Source organism: Syngnathus typhle, linkage group LG11 (assembly GCF_033458585.1).
Source record: "Syngnathus typhle isolate RoL2023-S1 ecotype Sweden linkage group LG11, RoL_Styp_1.0, whole genome shotgun sequence".
Classification (NCBI taxonomy): domain Eukaryota; kingdom Metazoa; phylum Chordata; class Actinopteri; order Syngnathiformes; family Syngnathidae; genus Syngnathus; species Syngnathus typhle.
Window position 1 is genome coordinate 8394983 of NC_083748.1, and position 23209 is coordinate 8418191.

At 42.6% G+C, this 23209-nt stretch overlaps 1 protein-coding gene across 4 annotated transcripts in view; it reads left to right on the forward strand.

Annotated features, from left to right (window-relative positions):
• The window catches only part of magi1b (membrane associated guanylate kinase, WW and PDZ domain containing 1b), a 61669-nt gene that overhangs the window by 26686 nt on the left and 11774 nt on the right, over positions 1 to 23209 (forward strand). For 2 of the 4 annotated variants that reach the window (XM_061291127.1, XM_061291131.1), the window contains exons 4-16: positions 4729 to 4848; positions 6556 to 6795; positions 8021 to 8246; positions 8346 to 8428; positions 8937 to 8975; positions 11177 to 11234; positions 11679 to 11785; positions 12646 to 12759; positions 13540 to 13725; positions 13839 to 14504; positions 19874 to 19905; positions 20412 to 20456; positions 21962 to 22208. In XM_061291127.1, coding sequence (XP_061147111.1) covers positions 4729 to 4848; positions 6556 to 6795; positions 8021 to 8246; positions 8346 to 8428; positions 8937 to 8975; positions 11177 to 11234; positions 11679 to 11785; positions 12646 to 12759; positions 13540 to 13725; positions 13839 to 14504; positions 19874 to 19905; positions 20412 to 20456; positions 21962 to 22208 — 2163 coding nt within the window. The remainder of the gene's footprint in view (positions 1 to 4728; positions 4849 to 6555; positions 6796 to 8020; positions 8247 to 8345; positions 8429 to 8936; positions 8976 to 11176; positions 11235 to 11678; positions 11786 to 12645; positions 12760 to 13539; positions 13726 to 13838; positions 14505 to 19873; positions 19906 to 20411; positions 20457 to 21961; positions 22209 to 23209) is intronic. The other 2 variants (XM_061291128.1, XM_061291129.1) reach the window with 2 other exon arrangements.

The window sequence follows — 23209 nt, forward strand, 5'->3', positions numbered from 1 at the left end:
TCAAAACCTATGAATATGATAGTGTCTGAAAATATCAAGTGTTCAGGCTTCTCCTACATGAGTCAATGTTTGGATTGGTGTGTTTATCTTAAAGCTAGACGAGCTGGTTAGGCTTCCTCCTGTTGAAATGTTTTAGTACCTAATCTTAATTGGATCGTCCAAATCCGGTTTATGCAGTTTTGCCTTGACAGACATCATTTGTAGTTCCAAATCAACTTACCCGAGTCACTGAGGAAAAACATTCCAACTATGTTGGATACACATAAGTGAGTCCTCGATGTAGGAAATAGAAAAGGCACAGATTTGCAAGTTGCAGCGTGAATGTTTGAGTAAAATCGTCGATTTTGCAGAACCAACATATTAGACTTCACTCCACACTAGAATATCGCAGTGCCATTTTACATCATACAACTGAGGGATTTTATATTTAGAAAGGTCGGTTTCTTTTTTTTTAATATTCTTCTTACGTTGTTAGCGTCAGACAACTGTCATGCAGTTCCAACAACTAATTGACATATTTTCTATTGTTTTTGTCTGCAGCGAATTGAACTTTCACCATTCTGCTCCAAATTCCATCACTTTTTTTTTTTTTTAATAAATACATTTTATTTTGAAACGCGTTCCCCCTGTGATGATGTAAATCAAGAGGATTTGGTCCATGCCAGCTAAAATGCTATCACACTATTTTAGGATGATCTGGATTAAGTGGAATTGAATAGTTTGTGTAATGGTGGCAGAGTATGCTGATGAGACCGTAAAATTTTGTTTTGTTAAAACCAATATTTTTTTTTAAAAATGAGTGTGAGGAAAAGATACATAAATTAAGTGCTTTTTATTTAGATTTTCATCACAATGTCACCCTCAAATGTGTTTGTATAAAGAATTGGAAAAAGCCTACTTTGGGTGGAGTCATCATTAATATGGAATTATTTTTGGAGCCTTGGGATATAGTGAGGTCCTCCTCCAAGTTTAAGTAAACAGACTGACATAACTACCCAATTTCCATCCCCACCATTAGTTTTATTTATTGATTTTTGAATTCACACCAACATGTTGCAGCATGTGTTTTCATGGAAAGAAATCGCTTCAAGTGTGGGCTTCCTTTTTTTCCTGCTTCATGTGGTCATCAAATTTGAGAATGTTTGGACACACTGACCTGGAGCTGTGTTTTCCTTTGAATTAGCAACATATGGACATGTTTAGTCTTTCTTCTCTGTCGCCTTGTGGTTGCTTTGGAGTTGGCAAAAGGAGAAAGAAGCCTGGAAGTAATTTTAGGAAGGTGTACGAGTCAGGTTCCCTAGCATGTTTTGAAATTAGACAAAAAGAAGACAAGATTTGCGGTTTCGAGCGAGATCTTCGAAGGTTACCTCGCGGAATTTGCCAGCCCACAGCCATGAACGCAAAATCCGAGGAGCCAAGCTCAACATCGTCCTTCAGCGTAACATTCAATGTGGGTCAGCGCTAAATTGCAATGTCGTGTCTGAGGGCACAGGGTGCCGTTTTCTTTTTTTTTTTCTCCTCAAACAAACATTTGTTTTCTTCATCTTGGTTGCGCTTGTATCAATACATAAACCTGTTATGTTTGAACGGCTGCAAAATTACCATTTTCTCCTCTGTTTTTTGTTTTCACAACTATATTAAGAGGCCATACACACCCCTAAAATAGTCCCCGGTCCGTTAAATATAGATGAGATGCTTGGATTTGTCTTCCAACTCGCACAGTGCCTGAAGAAAGAAGCAATGAAGGTTTTTGTTTACCACGAGCAGGTTTTGGGGAGAATGACTCGAGTCAACTAAAATGACAAGTCCCACAAGTTATAATATGAATAGAATATGTTGCCAAAGAGGAATCTATTTACTTTTTGTGTTTTCCTGCATTTTACTGCTGATTTGGTTAAAGATGCAAGGCTATCTATTAGGTCAGATGAATCGAACAATCCTCTTAAGTCGGGAGGTCAGTGAGTTCATAAGATTTACAGCCTGTAGATTCTTCCAACCTAACAGTTTTTCTTTAAATGAGCAGGATAAAAGTTGTCTCGCATCTCAAGGTGAAGCATTGAGGACCGAGAAAGATTATGCTTTTTTTTCTTCTTTCTTTTAATGGCATGCTGGTTTGATTAGCTCCTCAACTGACGTTCCCTTTCAGCCTTTCGTCACTTGCGCTCGCTCTCATTTTTCATGTATGCATCATGTATGTTTTCTCCTGGGGATATCAAGCCTTTGAGTTATGCGTCTAAATCTTTCTCATTTCTATGCATGGAATCATAAATGTACGGTCGTTTAGCCAGCGCAGAACAGGAACTAATATGCATGCTTTCCACTTGTATGACTTTGTAGCCTGGTAAAATCTATTGTGTTGTAAATTGCAAAGACTTGGTTTGTCTGAAATTCTTCTGAGTATTTTTTGCACAAAGAGAGGATGGGGAATTAGTAACAGGAGACAAACGGACAAACCATGCTGATTGCTAAGTTATCTATCGTACATGTCAATGTGAAATTGTCTGGCTAGAATTTTTTTTTTTTGTCGACTAGTTGTTTGCTGTGGTGTAGAAAGTGCATGGCATCTTACCGAATGCTAATATTTTGTGCATGTTGAGTGTATTTTGATGTGCCACAGCATGACCCCTAAGATCTCACTACTGGATTCTCTGATCCACCTTTTGAAATGGAAATGCTTTTTCATGCCACCCACCCGTTAGCCATGATGTTAAAGTTGCAAAGCCGCAAGCAATTCTGGTCCAACTCAACAACCTTCCGCCTTCTTTAACAATCGTGTAAGAAAACAACAACAGGCTACGTTTTATTTGCTGCAAATTGAAGCAGCCAAATAAAAACAAAATGACTCATTTGGTTGCCAACACTCTAAGACTGTATTTTGTCATCTGCTCCAAAAGGAAGGACATGGCACATGAGCTTGTTTTACACCCATATTTTACAACACGGCCATTAACAAGTGCCCCGCGTCATGCCGTGTTGCCTTTTAAAGAATGGGCTCTTTACCAGCAAAAGACTCTTAACGCTGCTTCTGCTACAGACGACACGATTTGTTACATTGTCCCACTTTTTCAGACTGTGGTGACCTCCATACCTGTTTCTCTGTTCTTGCAGGGTTTGCTTTGTGGTGAGATGCTCATTTTATTCCGAGCCTCTCAAATTCTGCCTTTTTCAGAAGTGCGTCTTTTCTGAAGATGTTATTCATTTTTCAAAACTTGTAAGGACCCATCTCAGTCTCTGCGTGGCTGTCTTTAGGCTAGCCTGCATTTAACAGCTTGGTCAAAGGAGCTTTTGTTGAAGGCATTGAATTGATTAAGTCTATAGAGATGATAGTGTCTAACCTCCTGAGTTTAAGCCAAAGTTCCACTTTTTTTTTTAAATCTCATTTGAAACACTGATCACATTTCCACTTCCTCTGGTTTTCTTTTCTATGTATGGTAGCGTGTGCCATTAAATTAGTAACTTAGCATTACCAATTCCATCACATAGTTTGTATTAAATATTTATATATATTAATTATTTTCTTTAGGCTGATGTCAATTCCGACATTTGGCAGGGGGGAAAAAAATCGATAACTGATGAAATTACCAAATCACATTTCATCAACTCCATTATTTTTGTTGCCATGAAGCGATGACTTCAAGCTAAAAAAAAAAACACCCCAAGACTTGTCACCTTTGATATGATTTATCGCCGCTCTTAATTGGCCAAACCAATTAACCCTTTGTTGTTCTTCTGAAAAGGCCCAATATTGCAGCTTTAATCAAATACGTATATAAAAAGCAATCCATCTATTATTGTGATAAAGGAGAACTGCTGCATTCAAAAGATTCGGCAAGCCTTTTGCATGTGCCGCATGCTTTAGGCCAACGTAGCGTTTGCAACCTCACATCTGTGATTAATGGCTTGTGTCACTGAACGTGGCTGCAGTGGGAGACTGTCCCAAAGTCCCCACACATCTATTTTTACCGGTTTATTACCAACACACTTGTAACAGAGTGATTGTGGGATATAACAACTAAATCAGAAGTTGGGGTCGCCTTTTTTTGTATTGCTAATTACGGTATAGTTATTAACCAGAAATAGAACAAACGGGAGAATCGAGCTTTGTGGAGCAAATTTGAAAGTTGTATCTGACATTTAAAGAGGGCATGATTGGTCGTGTGTTGTTTGTTTTGTTTTCTGAAGTGGCCTCGCTCTAAACATGTTTACCATTGACACCACACTGGCCAGCTATCTCATTAAAAGGCAAGTGCCAGGTCTCACTCTTTACACGCCAAGCTGTACTCGCACCGCATCACATATGGCAAATGTAGCACCTTCATGGGAGCTCTCCATTGATTCTTCACCTTCGAAGCCGGTGTAAAGGAAGAATGTAAACAGACATTGCTGTACTGTAAAACAGTGTTTTTGTTATTTCTGCTCTGTATGTCAGCAAAGTGATGGATACAACAATTTAATGCTCATCCGGTAGATAGTAGAATACGTTTTTGACATTATTTATTCATTATTTTAGCTTTTATATATTTTTGTTTGGTGGTGTGCCATGAGATTTTTGGAATGAAAAATTGGTACGTTGGCTTAGTTAAAGTTGGGAATCTTTTTCGAGACACATTCCAACAACTGCAACGTAAAAGTGTCTCCATATTTTTGTCTTCTTTGTGAAGATCTTTAAAGCGGCAGTCCTTCTTTGTTCGTTTGCTTTGTTTGTTTACTTCCTACTCTTTTCCTCAGGTACAACCCGACCCCCTCGTGAAGGAGAAGTCTCTGGTGTCGACTACAACTTCCTTTCAGTTCAGGACTTTCTGGAATTAGAAAAAAGTGGAACCTTGTTGGAAATCGGAACATATGAAGGTAAATTTCAAATAATTCAAATGTTTTTTTAATACCTTTTGTAGAGGAAGCATTTCTATCAAAGTGTTCAGTTTAGTTCAGGGGTGGGCAAACTACGGCCCGCGGGCCACATCCGGCCCACGGGACCGTTTAATCCGGCCCGCCAACCCTGAACAAATTGTATTATTAAACTTTTTTTTTTTTGGTCATTTTGCCTGCAATGACTGCGTTTTCCCAGTAGATGGCGCAGCGCTCGCCTGCGCATTTACTACCGGAAGCCGTGTCAGAAAGCTCGGTGCACACTCACAAGTGCGTGTACGTACTCAGTAGTACGGACTTGGCGCACTCTCGCTCTATTCGTATCAGTCCCGAATTTAGAGCGTGGGCTTTGACGACAGCATTCTTATAATTCGCGCGCTGAGCTTTCAGATGCAGTTTTGCGCTAAAGCCACCCACAAACCTTCCCCTGGAATCCTTCCATTAAAATGAGTGGCCCGAAAAAAAGAAGTGAGTGCCGAGTGTTTAAAAAAGAGTGGCCGATTTGGCTCGACGTACGCGACGTGACGTTCAGCCACATCAACATCAACCCGTCACAGATCAAGGTAAACGGACCAACACCTCGGATCTCGCCTAAGAATTGCCACAACAAATTTTACTCCAGACTATGACGCACTAGCAAAAAAGGGACACCAACAACACTGTTCCCACTGAAAATGAACGGGAAGCTCTCAAGTTTATTGTAAAAAAATGCATTTTGAATATGATTTGTACACATAGCAGGGATTGAAACTAGCGACCATTCTCATTTTCAAACAATGCAGGATGCTCAAGGACATTGATGCACCACCTATTTGCGACTAATCTTAACCTGTAAAGTTCTTAAGTGTTTCCCGTTTCCTCACCTCTGTTACCAGGTGTTTGCGAGTTAAAACTCTGCTCTGATTTTCAGATACCCCTCACCGTTGATTACTTTATTTGAGTGTATGCTTTCACCGATTCTTCAAGATGATATATTTGGTCAGAATGTTTGCCGTTTGATGTGATCCCATAAGATAAACATCTTTCATTAATCTGACCTGCAGGCACTGAAGTGATGGAGATTGTTATTCATAATAACAGTGTCGTATTTTATGAGAATCACTGATAGCAGTTTTTTAGTGAATTTTTTTTTTTTTTAATGCTGTTAATAAATGCATTTGTTTTCAAAAAACTTGTTTGGAATATCCATGCTTTACTACCTACTAAAGGCCAAGATCTTTTATGCAATGACCTTTACAGGTCGCTTATATGACTTCACACAACGCCTATACCATCTGCTCCTGGTCCGGCCCTCCGGTCCAAATTTAGAACCCAGTTCGGCCCGCGAGTCAAAAAGTTTGCCCACCCCTGGTTTAGTTGGAAGGCAAAGTTTGACGTGGTCACTAAGACGTTTGCGTTAGCGCTTTACACGTCGTCCAAAATTCCTCCTGCAACCCACCCCCGTTGATTTGTTTCACATAATACTCTAAAAGATGTCCGTCACATTCCACCAGACAAACTCAAAACTCTCTATTTGCATACAAAGGCTTTGGCAAATCCCCCAACACACACACGCACATACCAACACACAGCCTAACAAAAACGTTGACCCCTCCCCTGTTGTCCGCTGACTAAAATACCCTTATTTCTCTCTCTTCTCTTTTTTTTAAAAAATCCTGCTCCCTTCCTCCCCCCTCTTTGGTTGCCTAGGAAACTATTATGGGACACCCAAGCCGCCGGTGCAGCCCCCCGGTGGGAAAGTGATTACCAATAGCAGCGGCGGTGATGCCCCACGGCCAGACGGGCTCAGCGGTAGCCTGCCGGGCTCGCAAGAATCCACTCCCCGACGCAGCAAGTCCTACAATGACATGCACAATGCTGGAATAGTGCCTGGAGAACTGCCGCTGGAGGACGACGAGGACCTCCCTGACATGAACAGTAGCTACACAGGTATGCACGTCTGGTAGGAATGTCAAATCTCTTTCTAAATATGTTTGCTGGACAAATCTCATTTATCTCATGGGGCAAAGGTCAGTCATGTATTTGTCCAATCCACCCAATCGCATTCAATTCAACACCTGCAGAAAATCCGGCTCTTCTAATTCATGTAAAAAGAATTTCAAACACCCTCTCTCGTCTAAACAACTTTCATAATCAGCGTATACATATTCCATATCTGAGTTTGTGCTGGCACCTTTAAATAGAAAATACTTTAATCCTGTGAGTGCACTAACTTTGAAGAAATATAAAACCTCCTTCAACAGCAACCTGACAAAAAAAGTCACGGTCTATTTAATGTAGACTGTAGCAGTAGAGTAGGATTTATCCTCTTGCCGCTCCGTTTAGAAGGAATCAGCGGGAGGTTTCGAGTGGTGATGGCTAAAGTGGGAGGCGATCATGAAAAGTGGCAGGAAATGAAAGCCAAAGAGGGAGTGGTTGGGAAGGTGTAAAAGGGGGGCACATGTGAAGACAAGAGTGTGACTACAGAGACGCACGCAGGCAGCGAGGGAGGATAAGCCAAAAAAAATCAAAATCAAGGAATTGTGGCAGAGCACTTGAAGACAGAAGAGCTTCTTTGGTGAGTAGAGGATTTCTCTGGGTTTGACTAAGTCACTCTTTATCCGTCCAACCAAAAATATGAAATAGTGCCATCTGGCTGCAAGCAGCAGAGGATGAATGAATACTTGGTGGTTCATTTCAAGAGTGAGTAAGTTAGCTTTGTATTATTTCAAATACTCGCGTGCACAATGTTTCCATCATTTCTCTTTTGTTATTTTAGTGCTCAAGTGTTGTGATAATTTCTGCAATTAGTCGGTCAAATGTCAGAAAGCTGTTTGTGTTCTCGGGAGGTGGCACCAAAAGTTATTTATTTTCCGTCTGTGCCTGTGTGAGCTGCGAAGGTGCCAGTCAAGTGTGAGAACGAGATAACAGGAAGCAAGGTGATAGCACCCCACGGGCCCGCTACGTGTGAACTGCCCACTCAGCTGTCTTCATTTAAGTGAATGGCTGCGTGGTCCTAGCAAGCTGTTGTCTGCTAAAGAGTGCAAACTTGACTCAGCAAGTTGCTTTATTTTGGTTTGCCGTATCACAAATGCAAAAATCTCACCCGTCCTTAAACTGCAAGACATTATATGACAGTTGAACCTGAATGTCTCTCGTTTCTCGTCTCTACCAGGAGAATCAAGCGAACTCGACGAGATTCATCGCTCGGTGAGACCCTTCACCCCTCGCCGGAGTGACCCATCCTACTTTGGGACGACCCCCTTACCACCGGCCACCACGGAGAGCACTCAGCAGACTCACCCTAACCTGAGCCATCCTCCCCCGGAGGACCCTCAGGGACCTCTGCCCGACAATTGGGAGATGGCCTACACTGAGAACGGAGAGGTCTATTTTATAGAGTAAGGACTCTAAACGAATTGCATACAACAGTCTCTCTATAAATATCCAATATATATGACCAACAAAATGATTCTGGCGTTCCTCTGTGTTCTTTTCAGTCACAATACAAAGACCACCTCTTGGATAGACCCTCGGTGCCTGGACAAACCTCAGAAACCCCTGGAAGAATGTGAAGATGACGGTATAAATCTCTCTTTGTGTTTTGTGCTTGCATGTTTTCATGTTTTGGTTATGAGACTGTGTCTTAAGTTCAGCGTAAGACTCGGAATGTAGAGCAAGGGCTTCATTCCACTATCACAGCAGCAGTTACCAATGACACATTTTCGATTTTAATGTGTTTATGTCAAGGAAAAAAATGAATGGCGAATTTTCCCACAGATTTCGGAAGGAAAACAAAATATGATTTTCTTAAATAAATCAAATAGCTCATACACATGCTGTATTTGTGCACGAGACTTTGCAATGTATGTAGGAATTGCGTTTCCTCCGGTAACACTTTAAATTGTAGCACAACTCAAAGCACATGTGCATTGTGTGGTTTTCACTGTACAGTACTGGATTTGATTAACTCTTGCCACCTAGTGGCCAGATTTGACTATTACATTTGACTAATGCACTTATGCATTTGTGCCATCTTTCTTCTTCACTTGGACCTGTGATGCTGTGATGTCTGTCAACCTGCTGAGTAGAAGGGGTTCATACGGAGGAGCTGGACAATGATCTTCTTGGTGGGTAGCCCCCCCCCAACCACTCTCACTTATCACAACACCATCGGCATTTTGCTCATATATGCACATGAAATCCATAATCGCAAAATCTGAATTTTGGCCTGTGAAGTTCCATCCATGTTTTATTTTTTTACAAAGCTAGTGCCTTAAGAGTGTAGTTTGGATGGAGACTTAAATGTGAATTTCCATCAAATTAATTTTTGTTACTATTTGCCTCCAGTTCTGAGTCTTAAGCCTTGATTGAATATTTAGTCACATGTTAAGTGCCTAATCCGATATTGTGCCACACAAATGCTCATCAATATTTACATTTTTCCTTTTTCAGTCATCATTAAGCTTTTATGTTTTATTTTTTATAAATGTCTCCAGTCATAATTTCTCACTTGTCATCTCAGATTGAGACATTTTGCTACACACGGACTTGACCTTACGCGGCCCACTCTTTGGGATTTTTACTTTTCACAAACAGTTTACGCTTACAAATCTGGCCATTAAAAGCTAGTGTGACACATCCCAGTCATGTTCACACACGGCGACACACACGCACACATTAACACGCCATGATTTCATTTATCACAGATGATAATTTATCTGGGAGAGACCGTTATAATTAGCATCTCTTAACGGATGTTTGTTTGAGGCAAACGGGAGCATGTTTGCAACACATAGTAGCCCATCATCCACTTGTGATAGGAAGTGTCTGAAGACACTCTACATGAGACATGTTAGGTGAGCTCTGATGAATTATAATAGCAGCACTTGATGTGATTGTCATGCTTTTTCTGGACCTAGAATGACAGAAATGCAATTTTAATAAGCAGTAGGCTTAAGAAACATTTCGTCGCCCAGCTGTGAATTTCAGAATAATTCTATCCCTTAAAAAAAACATTACTGCAGGGTTTTTTGTTGTCATCATCCCTTGAAGTAGCATAATACAGAACACAAAATCCCTCATGATTTGACATTTAATCATGAGTGGGTTGAAGCAGTCTATAGCTTCCAGAAGCTGCAAAAGTGGAGACGTAACTCTGACGGTTACCTTTTGTCTTCTTAGCAGCTCCTTTTGTTAAGCATCTTATGCGGCGGCCATATTAAAATCATCAGATCAGATGAAGCTCCTTCCTGTAAGACGTGCTCGATACTTATCGATCAGCACAACCAATACAGGTGGGCAAAAGGAATGCAATTAAGTGCAGCTCTATGAGGATGAGCAGTCTTTATGAATGTCAGCAGCTCACGCGTGCACAAATTCACTCGCTGAGCCGGGTGTTTTCTTGAGAGAAATCAATCACGATGCTGTTTCCAAAGAATCAGAGGCAACGAAAACATGTAATTCATCACTGCTGGGTTGAGTAGATGGCGCGGGGTGCTCTGAAGGACAAAGGCGGGCAAACTGCACGGGCACGTTATACTCGTCATGGAGTGGAGCTGGCACGGTGTGAAATCACACGGGTGATTACAATTTTGCACAGCGTGATGCGTAGCGGCTTTCCGTTTAATGTTCCACTTGAATACATTTGGATTATGGTTCGCCTTGCTCGCCTCCTGCGCAACACTCTAGTCTTGAATTTTTGACCTTCTATGCGGCCTTTATATTGGATGCAATTCATAGGGATGAAATATTTTTCATTTTTATTTTTCATATGAAAAAGGAAGCCGATCTAAGGGCGCAGTGATTACTTTAGCTTCAGCAAACAAAAATAATCACGTATTAGAGATTATTACAAATTGATGTGACGACATCAATTTCACCTTTATTAGCATCTGCAGTTGACTCCATTGTCTTCATTAAAAAGCACAGCACGGCTTTTCATAATCAGAATGAGCAACGACTCGCATACGTAGAATCTGACTGGTGGGTAAACCTTTGTCTCCGACATTACGGAGGAAATCCATAACGATTACTGTTGGCGAGCAGCTAACCAAAAAAAAAAAAAACATGGCTATTTTTGCTGTGAACCGTTCATGTACCCACCTCCTGTGCCATTTGTCCATCTGCCCAAGGGGTCCTTGTTCAGTTGTTATCTGATGTGTGGAAATGTCAGCAGTGTGCAGGGACAAGGGGACAAGCAGACAGCATAGGGAGTTGAGGGGTCACTCTGGCCCTGGAGAGCCACTGACAGACGACGCAGAGGCAAAAGCTTCTCGACTGGAAGCCGTGTTAGCTTCCCTTATTTTACTCAGGTTTTCTTCCCTTTCAGAACTTCCACCCGGATGGGAGAAAATAGATGATCCAGTCTATGGCGTCTACTATGTTGAGTAAGTGACACCTTGCACATTGTCGTGTATCAATTCACCAAGCACACGTAATGAATGGATGCACTGGCTGCCAAACAAGAGAATTGATAATGGCTTCAGTCATTACATGCGCAGCCACACTTGGTCGTTTTCTCTAATGTAGGCCATTTACTTTACGTGGTTTGGAATACATGCGGTGTTGAAGTGTGTGTGTGTGTGTGTGTGTGTGCATGTGTGTGCATGTGCTTGCTTCCCTTGTGTGAGACCAAACATGAATTCAAATATGTTTTATTGGTTTTTCTGGTTGCTCATAATAGCTCTCGGGGCATCGTAACTACGCCATCATTAACTCTCTCCATAATTACATATATCACCTTCATGCTCTTATTGTAATCATTCCTCCTTTCTGACCTTTACCCTCGTCTCCAATTCCAATTTCCCCGTACCGTTCCTTTTGGGTTGAAGTCATATCAACAGGAGGACTCAGTACGAGAATCCCCTTTTGGAGGCTAAGCGGCGCAGACAAGTGGAACAGCAACAGCCTCAAGTGCAAAGCCAGCAGCCACCTGAAGGTGAGCGCCACCTTATATGGCGTCGTTTCCTTTCTTGCTTCTTCGTCTGGATTCATACGCGAGAGATTTCGCAGCCATTTGGACTTCAAATTTGTGATGCGAGGATTCCGTTGGGACTCGTAGCAGGTGTCTTTAGAAAACACTCCTTTGGAATCACTCAATCTGGCGCCTTTCATAATTTGTTTCTTAATGATTAAAATATTTACAAGATTAATGATGTAGCAATTCTGCCAATATTTGATTAAAGTTCCTTTGCCTTATTCTATTAGTCCGAGTTATTTTATATGGATTACAATGGTTCTATCAAGCTCCAACCTTTGCCCGTTCAGCAGAAATTGTTCGATCCCACTTGATAACCAGCTGGCTTTTCTTCCATCTGAATCGCCCCCCCCCCCAACTGTCACTACCTTCGAGCAGCTCTTTCAACCACTTTTTCACCCGGGCATTGATTATACAGTCGCCTGCTCTTGGAATATTAATGACGATGGTAGTGTGGCCTGTGCCGTGATACACTTGCAAGGTCATTAATCAGAAATGCTATGAAGAAAACGGGGTACACCACTTTTTGGTGCACTTGCATTGTTATTCAACAGCGAGACGGCAAGTCTTAAAAGTTTCATGATGTTTGCACATCTTATTTTAATCTGAGTATACACACTTAAATGTTGCTCAGTGGGGAGATGTGAAATCAAAGTGTAGTTTTTAGGTTTGTAGAGTTAATAGCATCTTCTATTTAAAGCAGCTTTTCTTCGTATTTCAGCCTTTGTTCCTGTCCTATAAACATAATTTTTTTTAATGATGGAGAGCACCCAATGTGTCTTTCTACGAGAAAACACACTGTATTCCTTTTTCTATTGCAGAATGGATTGAAGACTCAACCTTTGCCGGGGCCCCTCCAACAAGTTATACTGCCAACCACCAAGAGACTTACAGGGACCCTCAACCTGGGCCCACAGTGCCAATGGGACAAAAACGTACGTTTTTCATTCAATTAATCGACATGTTTAGAGTGGCGTGGGTTGATGTGTTCATAATGTGCAAATTCCACTGTCGATTTTCTTTTTTTTAAATGTCATATATGCATTTTAAAGTGTAACAAATCTTGGTCATCTCCTTTCAGTTTGATTTGTTTTTGTGAAATTGGGGCTTGACGCTTAGAAATAATTTGATGTTGTAAAGTTAGGACTAGATGTCTGGAAGCAAAGTGTTAGGAGCAGCCATTCTTGGGCGTTAAATGTCACGCTGTTCACGGCTTTAGACAGGTCACGGCGCCTCTAATAAGACATTGAAAATTGCAAACTGGCTTCAACTCTCCCGCCTTGCGTTGCTGCTTCGAAAGTAGCACAGCAAGCTGGGGAAAAGCCGGCAGAGTGTGAAAGGGGATTTTGACAGCTTGCTGTTTTGTCCGTGATATTCCCTCGGAGGTAGAGTAGCTGGGTTCCTTTCTTGTTTTCATACGTCTTCGTCTAAATACAGTAAGAGGCTGTGTCTAAATGTTTCAATTTTGGACTTTGAATGAAATTGAGGCTAGTTATTTCACTTTTTTGTGTGTATGTTCCTATAGGATGTATGTACTGTATTTCAAATCTTCATCAATTAGACTACCAACTAACATGGCCTGTACAAAACGTTATTTTGCATTGCTCGGATGACACAAATCGAATCCCAAGCTGAGTCATTCACTTTTGGCTTTTGCAATGGTGCATCTGTTGCATTGAAATGTAATTACTGGAAACTCAATGTTTTCTTTTTAGGAGGAAAGCCTTTCTTTACCCGGAACCGATCTGAACTAAAGGGGACTTTCATCAATACCAAGCTGAAAAAGAGCCGCAGAGGTTTTGGTTTCACTGTCGTGGGAGGCGACGAGCCAGATGAGTTCCTGCAAATCAAGAGTCTGGTCCTCGACGGACCGGCCGCCCTCGACGGCAAGATGGAGACAGGTTTGGGCGCTTTATTGATCAAAGATCACGAACACTTCTCAATTACATTTCCTGACTACTGTTTGCTACAAATGCAACGTTCAAATTTCTTCCCACGTCCTTGCCTTCTCAAGGTGATGTCATAGTGAGTGTCAACGACACCTGTGTGCTCGGCTACACCCACGCACAAGTTGTGAAGATCTTCCAGTCGATCCCAATTGGCTCTATGGTCAATTTGGAGCTGTGCCGCGGTTACCCTTTGCCCTTTGACCCCGATGACCCCAACACAAGCCTGGTTACCTCAGTGGCCATTCTTGACAACAAAGATCCTATCATAGTCAACGGTCAAGAGGCCTCCAACAATACTTACGATTTGCCGCCCAGTCACAGCAGTCAGAACAGCAACAGCGGCTCCACCAACGGCGGCGGGGCTGCCCTCAATGGCCTCCCGCGACCTCACAGCCCCTCCGCAGAGGCGAACTCTGACCCCGCATCCCAACACGGCTACCCCAGCGACGTGGTCACCCTGGCCTCATCCATCGCAACACAACCGGAGCTCATCACCGTACATATGGAGAAAGGCGACAAGGGCTTCGGCTTCACCATCGCCGACAGCCTCGGCGGCGGCGGGCAGAGAGTAAAACAGATTGTGGACTATCCGCGCTGTCGCGGTCTCAGAGAGGGTGACATCATCGTGGAGGTGAACAAGAGGAACGTGCAGAGTATGTCGCACAACCAGGTGGTTGACTTACTCAGCAAGTGTCCGAAGGGGAGCGAGGTCACCATGCTGGTGCAGAGAGGTGAGTCCAAGCTTCTCACTTTTTTGTCAACATGTGAAACGTTATTAGCGGGATAATTTGAACCTTTTTTTTTTTTTTTCTCGCTTAGGGAGAGCAGATGGTAAAAATAAAATTCAATAAATTTTACCTTCATTCTCCTCTCAAACCTCCTGTGGCCTAAAATGTATCATACAAATTGGACCACTTTCTGTGTCAAACTGTCCATATTTTGCGCTGGGGCTAGTTAAGACAACTAAAGCATTTTGTTTGTGTGTTTTGTGTTGATTTCCTTGGTAATGGCCAAAAGTGTCAAAGAAAACTGGTCGGATGAAAGGCAGCTAAATAACACTGCCGCCTAGCATGTTGTTTGCTTGCTTTTTTCCTCTCATTTTCTTTGACGCTCTGACTTTTCCTCCCGAGTGCTATTTGCTTCAACACGCAGGAGTACACGATCCCATGACGTAAACGAGGCTTCTCGTTACGTGCTAAAAGAGGGAGCCTCGGTACACAAGGCAACAGTTTTATGGGCTTGTGTAAACACTGCATTCGTATCTTTTTATGTCCTGCAATTAGGGATTGAAATATGCAGGTACTCAATGGAGCATTTATCAGCATCGCTTCATGCACGACGGTGAAGTTTTTCAAATGAAGGCACAACATGACTGCAGCTTACAGCTGATTTATTGCAGAAGTCTCACTGCAGATATTCTTTTGCATTGCTTTGTGTCTTTATCAGCCTTGCAGTTTGTGGTTGAATTACTTTTGAAAAACATTTTAGTAACATTCTGAGGGATTGGTCAAAGGAACACATGATGGGGAAATTAGTATTTGGATCCACAATAAAAAAATATATATATATATATTGCATATTGCATATATAGCTCCTTTGCTAGCTCTTTGGAATTGAGGCACACTAACATTTAGGTGAAAACATCACGATGCCTTAATTACCTTCCCGCTTTCCACTGTCTGCCTTTATAGTCCAGCAGCAGCAGCAAACAAAGCCCGCTGGCCTTTAATTGGGGTCCTGATGTCAGGTTTCTTCTCCATGAAGCAACACTTGCAGCATGCATACCAAGTCATGCTTTTAACGTTGGACGTTAAACTGTAGTAACTTCCTAATTGGTGGAGAACAATCATTCTTCCATCAATTGCTGCTTTTTTTGTTCCTTCCCTCTGTAGCCCCTGCTATGTACAAGTCGGTGGCCGTGGGCCGCCATGGACGCACACGCTCATTATGGCAGTGCAGCACAACAGCGTTCCCCTCTTTGACTTTCTTGCTAGCATCTCGCCGTCCACCCATCAGCCCATCTCATTGATTTTCCCTCCTCTGCTGGCTTCTGTGTCGCAGTAATACGTCTGAGAACTCACCGTCACAATCTTTGAGAATGACTTTAAAGTGATTTGTTATTAATTGAACGCCGTCGTGTGATATTTAGCTTTGTTGCGCCTCGATTGTACAAAATGTAAATTCCAGCACCCGAAGTCGCCTGTTTAAGTTAGCGGGTCCATTAGTGATGCACACCTCTGCCGAAAAGTCCTTTGTCAGCAAAACCTAGTTTGGATTTTCTTGAAATATAGCCTCTCAGCACCCCAGCAGCTTGTCATTAGTCATTAACGTAAAGCCTCGTTGTTTCTGCTTTTCTACGTGGGGGGTTACGGTCCTCCAATGAATGGAAGATATTTTTGCTCGGCTTGAGCAGCTGCCTGTGGCCGTGCACTGTCCTAGAGAAATGCAGGAGAAGATAAAGAGCAAAGTAAAAAGAATAACATTCAAACAGGTCAGTCAATTGCTGGAAAAAAAAAGTCAGATTTGTAGATTATCCGTAGGATACACTCGAGCATGCTCATTCTTACAACATAACACCAGAAGGTGTATTTCCTGATGCTTACTTGTGATTATTTTCCACCCTTTGCCCTCAAGTGCAGTTTAAGAGATTAATTGCACCTTTGAAGAAAGCAATGTGTGTTTTCTTTGTCTGTCCTGGAGGTGTGCATTAAATAAGACCCCCCCCCCCACAGGTGGGTTTTTACCTGTGTAGTCTTACTGTTATAATGAAAAGCAAGTTCACAACGAGCGTCGGCGAATTCACCCATGTGAACTTGACGTGACCCGCATAAAAAAAACCTTCAGTTACTGGCATGCCCATTCACAAGCGCCGTGTAACGCAGACAGTGGAGAGCACTCAGAAGAGATAAATGTGGATGATGAGTCCCCGTGCAGACCAAAGGAGGAAATCAATTCACTGTACGGGCAGGAAGCATCGGTCCTGCCCACTTTGCATTAAAAATTCTGCTGACTGCACCTTCCAGTGGCACCATAACCAACAGCAATGCGGTTGTGAAAACCGTAGGCTGGACGCTCTCAATTCACCTCTGCTCATTTCGGATGCCGGGGGGCTTGAGCTGGTGAATCATTGCTTATTGCGCAGGGCAAGGTGAGTCTTCCTCAGCCCAGCCAATCTCGCTCCGTCGTCACACCTCCGCAGCTACTGGTTGAATCGTAAATCTTTTGTTTCCATGACAATGCTCTACTGCTAATCTCCTGCGGGGTCTCCCGGGTGGAGAGATGTGCGTATCATGTGGGAGGAGGGGATTTTACCACATTAAAGAAAATATAGAAAATAAAGAAATAATTGTAAAATATGTATATAATAATAATAAATAAAGAAGGCCATGCAGGAAGCTATATATCACCCTTGGAAAACTAAATTCAAGCATTAAGGACTATAAATCAACCTCAAGTAAAATGCAAGACGGTTCCATAATGTCATTTGGGTATAATTGGTCCCGAATTTCCAACAGGTGAAATGTCACGTCCCGACTTCAAGCATGTTAACGAGAGCCTGTGACTGCTTTGCTGTGCACTGAGCAACTCACTAAAACAACTGTTGCTGGGCGACATTCTGTCTGTCTGTCTGTCCGCCCGCCACGGTAACTAGGCCCTCATTGCTATGGTGACAGATGGAGCGGGCTGTTGGAGACCAGTGTAAATTTTGCCAATATGTACCCATACTGTGCGCACGCGTGTTACATCTTAATCTGCTTATTAGTGACTGCTGTTCTGCCAGTTTTGCTTTAACAAAACGGTGTAACACTTAACTGCATGAATGATCCTTAACATTTACTGGGATCAGGAAAATACTACTTTCAGCAGCTCACCAAAAATGAAGCCTTTTTAAATCATAAGCCACTATGTTTTTACATAGTCAAGTTTGTAAATACATCCAAATGCTATTTTTAACCATCAGTGGGACTGTCACACTGACATGTTTTCACTGCTCATGCACTTATTCCCCTGCCTATGAAAGCAAGCTTGTTCTCCAAGCGGGTAATATACTGCAAAAGTAATGGTTTGGCCCATAGTAGAATTCATTATGATCTGATATCTGCTAGGTCATTAATCCCCCAAACTGAAATGTATGAAATGTGATGCCTAAAGGGGTCCACATTTTGAGGCGTCCATTATTCACTGTAAATATTGCATCAAGATTTGGCTGGCAAAATACGGTTTTATATTTCAAGGCAGAGGCTTTAAAAGCCACATCTGAAGGAATTTTGACTTTTTAATGCTTGCATGTAAATGTGTGGGTCCCTGGAGTGCCTGACCACCCATCGAGTGTGAAATTATACAACCTAGTATATCTTTTCTCTCTACCCGTTTCTCAAAAGTTGTCTAAGCTATCAACTATCAATGGCAATATGTCCTCTCCTTTATATTTCCCCCATGGCAACTGATGTATTTTGTGTTTTTCCAGCAAGTGCTAAGTGATGATAGCTGCATCAGTAATGGCATGACGTCATCCTGAGAGAAAGAGAAAGAGAGATGGTGTTATCTGCCAATAAATTCAACAAACATTTGGAATACGCAATTAAGAACGGGAAAAAATAGAAGACATCCAGCATTTGTTGTTTCCTCCGCATCACTCTTGATCTCTTGAGTCAGCCAATCAATTGACTACATTGCGTCTAGCTTCACCCTTTAGGTAGCATTCTCTCTCTAAAGCTTGTCGATTTTATGTCAAACAAGCTCTTTGGGAAACTTTATTCTGGTTTTAGAGTTGGTCAGAGTTTTAAAATTGCAAACATATATATTTATAGTTTGTCTTTAAATTTGATAACTTCATTGTTTTTCATTTTATACCTTTAAAAACACATTTTGCCACTTTCTGAAAACGACATCACATATCCTGAGGATTCAGGAAAAGACTTTTGTGTTCATGAATGAGTCTAGATGTCTGCGAGATGGCGTATGTACGCATGAACACTTCAGATCTATCTAAAGAACATAAAAACAATATCAAACTTTTTTTGTACAGTAAATCTGCCAGGCTTGACACATTTTCAACCCACACGATATCACAGTCTTGACATCCCTTCTCTTGTTGTCATCCCCACAACTTCTTGCTATTTTTCCGCAGCACCAAGACCGGGAGCTCATTTATACGCCCGACTTTGTGTTTTTGTGGGCTTGTCTGCGATCATGATATTTCTGGTCACTGATCATTCACGGACGGCCCCCTTTGTTGTATTTTAAGCACGCTTTGATTTGTGCAGTCAGCGTTGGATGTGGGGTGTGTGCCACTGCATGGATGTTTACCGGAATGTCGGAATGAGGTGGGGAGGGAGGGAGGGAGGGGGGACTTGGATAGAGGGGCGTGAGAGAGGGAGGCTGATGATGCTGAGGAAAGAGGAGGGAGGGAGGACCGTGTGCAAGGAAGTGAGTGAGCAAGCGAGCGAGTGAGAGAAAGTGGGTGAAAAAAGGAAAAGGCAGCTGGAAAGGGAGAGCCGAAGAAGACGCGGCAACTGCCTATAGATGCTGGAGCCTTCGACAGTGGAGCGTGGCGCTCAGCGGACGCGCGAAGATGGTCTCAGTAAGAGGGGAACTGACGGTTGCCTATAATTTAATGTTCAGTATCTTGGATTCCTTCTCCATGGGTAATGCTACGGCCAGGAAATCCAGAGCACAGCCCGCTCTGCTCCTCACTTGCACTTGCTCTTGTTTTTTTTTTTTTTTCCTTCAGCTTAGTTGCTCTCAAGGATTTTGTCCTCTCCTCTTAACTCAGAATTGCCTTTCTCACACACCACACACACACACACACACGCACATGCATGCATGAAATAGCCAGGAACTAGAGAGCGCAGGGTTAGCCCCCCGGGCTGGTCCAACTCTTGCGCTGCAGCAGTCAAGGCAAGCGCTGTCCGCGGCAGTGATGCAGATAGATTGTGCCGCCTGCCCTCCCCACTACACACGAGCTCACTAAATGCCAGTCAGGCAGATCAGGGAGAAGAGACAAGTGCACAAGCTATACGAACATTCTGACATTGTATTGAAGTCGTTTGATGGCAATTTGAAGAATATCATTTTCTCCTCTTTCTGGTCTTCACAGGAGTGGCACCTGCAAAGAAGAGCCCAAAACTGGTAAGTTTTCTTTTTTTTCCCCCTCCTCGCTTTTAGATTTGAATCCTCTGTCTCCCGATTTCTGTATTTGTCTTTTGTTCTGCATCCTGTGTGCTGTTGTCTGGTTGAGGGACATTTTTCTGAACTTTGATCACTTTTCATTCCAGCTTTTAAGTGAATTGTGCAAGGTACAACTTGTGCTGGTGTCAGGTGTCTGTTTATAGACATGCTATGTCGTGCGGGGGTGGAATCCCTGTAGCTTCGCAGCTGCCACCCCTCCTCCTCCTCCTCCCCATTGGGGGGAGAGGATGAGGGCGGGGGGCTCGGGTGAGGGGCTTTGATGCGCCGCGAGCTGGGTTGCTAACACTCTGTTGATGCTCCAGAGCCTGGTTCCAAGTGCGCCGTGTGAGTGTTGAATATATGATCACGGCGGAGAGGCGACCTCATCCTGTGATGTGTGCCGCATTAAGCAAGGGAGCCCCGTTGATTTAGCCTGACTGGACGTGTTTGTCAATTTTGTTTTGCAGGATGATTTTGAGCTGGCTCCTCCATACCGAGATTACAGTAGGAGGGTATGTCATGTCATTTGGGTGGGGGTGGGGGGAGGTAGTAATGGTGTTGGTTAAAGGTGATGGTGATGGATTTGTGTTCTATTACTGTGTTGCAATTTTTCCTGCAAATTTTTCCTGGATTATCCAGATAATCTGTGCAAATGACAGCCTGTGTAGTTTCATCCAAATCATCAAGTGGAATGTTTTTTAACCAAACTCCCAGTGATAACAGTATACCTCATTGAAGAGATGATGGTGACCACCCATCTGTGCCATCCAAACACTCATCAATGCGCAAACTCAAGCTGCATGGAATACCTCCACCTCATTGGCTGCTGGAGATTGAAAAAGGAGAGAAACTCAACTGTGTGGTCTTTGTCCTCCTTTGACCTCAACACTGTTGAAAACCAGCGGAGCATCCTCAAGTGGGAGGTGGTTCTCCTCCAAACGGCAGCTCCGGAACGTTAAGCGGAAGTCTTTCGAAGCAGAAACAATCTTAATGGGTGCTAGCATTGTCAAATTGGGTCCAAAATTATGATGACTATCATTTGCATGCGCTATTTAGGAAAAGCTGAGGAAAATGTCGTTTGGAATGCAGTGTAGTTATCAGCTTCCTAATGTGTCTATGGGCTGTATTGAAATTCAAGGCAACTAAACTGGACCTTGATGATGGAAAGTAGGACTGAGGCTGAATCAGTCATCAGAATTTGCTTTCATCCAGCTAGCCCTCTTCCTCTTAATCTTCTCTCCCTTTAATTATCAAGGTGTAGAAGGTATTATCAGAAGGTAAGGGTCCTAAAAATAGTTTATCTAGGAGAGGCTGACTGGCTCTATGCCTTTCTGCTGTGTTTTGGCCCTCCACGGTCATGCTAAGTGAGATGCAATTGCTGTCACTTGCAATCTTTGTCCGATTTGCCATTTGCTCTCGTGCTATGTCTTGCGTTTTGCGTTGACATTTTGGATGCGCTATGAAAATAATGGGAGATGAAAATCAAGAAGATTGTTTTCCTCTTCAAATCTTTGCGCAGGTAACCTTATTGAGAGTGGCCAGTGGCAATTTAATGAGTTTATTTTTTATTTTTTCTTAGCCCTGCTTTTTGTAAATCTTTCCCCCTAAACTGCAAGGAAGCAGCTCTGATTGCATTGCAGAAAAACAACAATGGAAAGGAATGCCGTAATAATGTTTTGACCTACAGCTGAATAATTTCAATAATGGAAAAACCATTTCTCCCCTCACAATATCTCCTGAAATATTTTTGGGAATAAAACAACCTTAATATTATATGTGCTCATAACTGTGTTCTGAATTGAAGAGAAACTTTGGATCTTAATTTGAAAGCATCCATTTTTATCCCCTTTTGACCTTAATCATGCTGCTGTCTTTTTTTTCTTCATGACGCTGATGTACCCTTTACAAACCACGGCCACACCATCACCTGTCTGTCAGCATTTCTGCCATGCTTCTTTGTGCACCACAATGCCTGCTTTCGAGTGGCCCAAATTCAATCAATGTGTTTCCCCAACAGCCATTGTCAAGAAAGGACAGCCAGAACAGCTCCCAGCTCAGCGTTTCCAGCCACCGGAGTGCCCACACCGACTCGCCCTTGTACTCGTCGCTGGCACCTCCGCACAGCGAGAGCGCCGCTCCCCCGGTCCCATCTCAGCCCCTACCGGGCCTTCCACCCCAGGACTTCACAGCCGACGGGACCATCCAGAGAAAACCAGATCCCTTTAAGATTTGGGCCCAGTCCAGGAGCATGTATGAAAGTAGGCGTAAGTATAATATTTTTGGTGGCGGTTTGGATGAGTGCTGCATGCAGGTCTGTGGCTTGGTGGAGGCCTGCGCTGGCTTTGAAAGGGGGTGAGCATTTATGCTGATGTATGTAAGTACCTTTCTGGAGGGAACTATTGTGCTCATTCCCACATGCTGATGATCATTATGACTTTCGGGTCACAGTCTTGCCTCTGTACTTAATTTCTCGAGCAAGAAATGCCACACATTCCGCCATCATAAGAGGCCAATGTTCAAACATGCTTTCGCATATAGTCACTGTGGCTCGATTGCCGTCAGTGGCTCTGATGCAGCAGACGTCTTTCTACAGATGTATAATTAGTTTCAATGGCGGGGTGGATGTCAGCGGATTGCGTGCCTTCCTCTCTTGTCTTACCAAAGCATGAAGAAACTTTTAATTAAAAAGCTCTCAGATCTAGTGTCCCAAAAAATGGGGGGAGGAGAAAAAGCAACATTCTTCAAGGACTGAGTTACGTTAACGTCTAATCACTTTGGCAGGCATCACTTGTCAAAGCCTTCCAATATTTAGATGAAGAAGAATATGAAAAGAGGAGAAGGCCATGGGCGAGTGGGACACGTGCAAGCCCAGTTGCAAGTAGCCACTTTTTTTTCATTTGAATTATTAATAAGCTGATAGCTACATACATTCTAATCTAATATTTTATATAAATAATCAGGAATAGAAATTAAAATATATATATATATATAAAAGTATATGTAATCTATAAAAAAAATATATGAAATATAAAATATTTATAAAATATAAATATTTAAAATATGCTGATATTTTAGAATTTAGAAAGGACCACGAAGGAATCAGAAAAAAGGATGACAATTAACTACGGGAAAAACCCAGGAGAAAGTGTGGGGCTTAGAAAAGATCAGGAAAAGAAAATTGGTGATAGCAGAGACGCCTGAGAAAAGCAGCTTGCATATGGAAGTTGACCTGGATGTACCGGCAGGCTAAAATCCTCACTTTCCT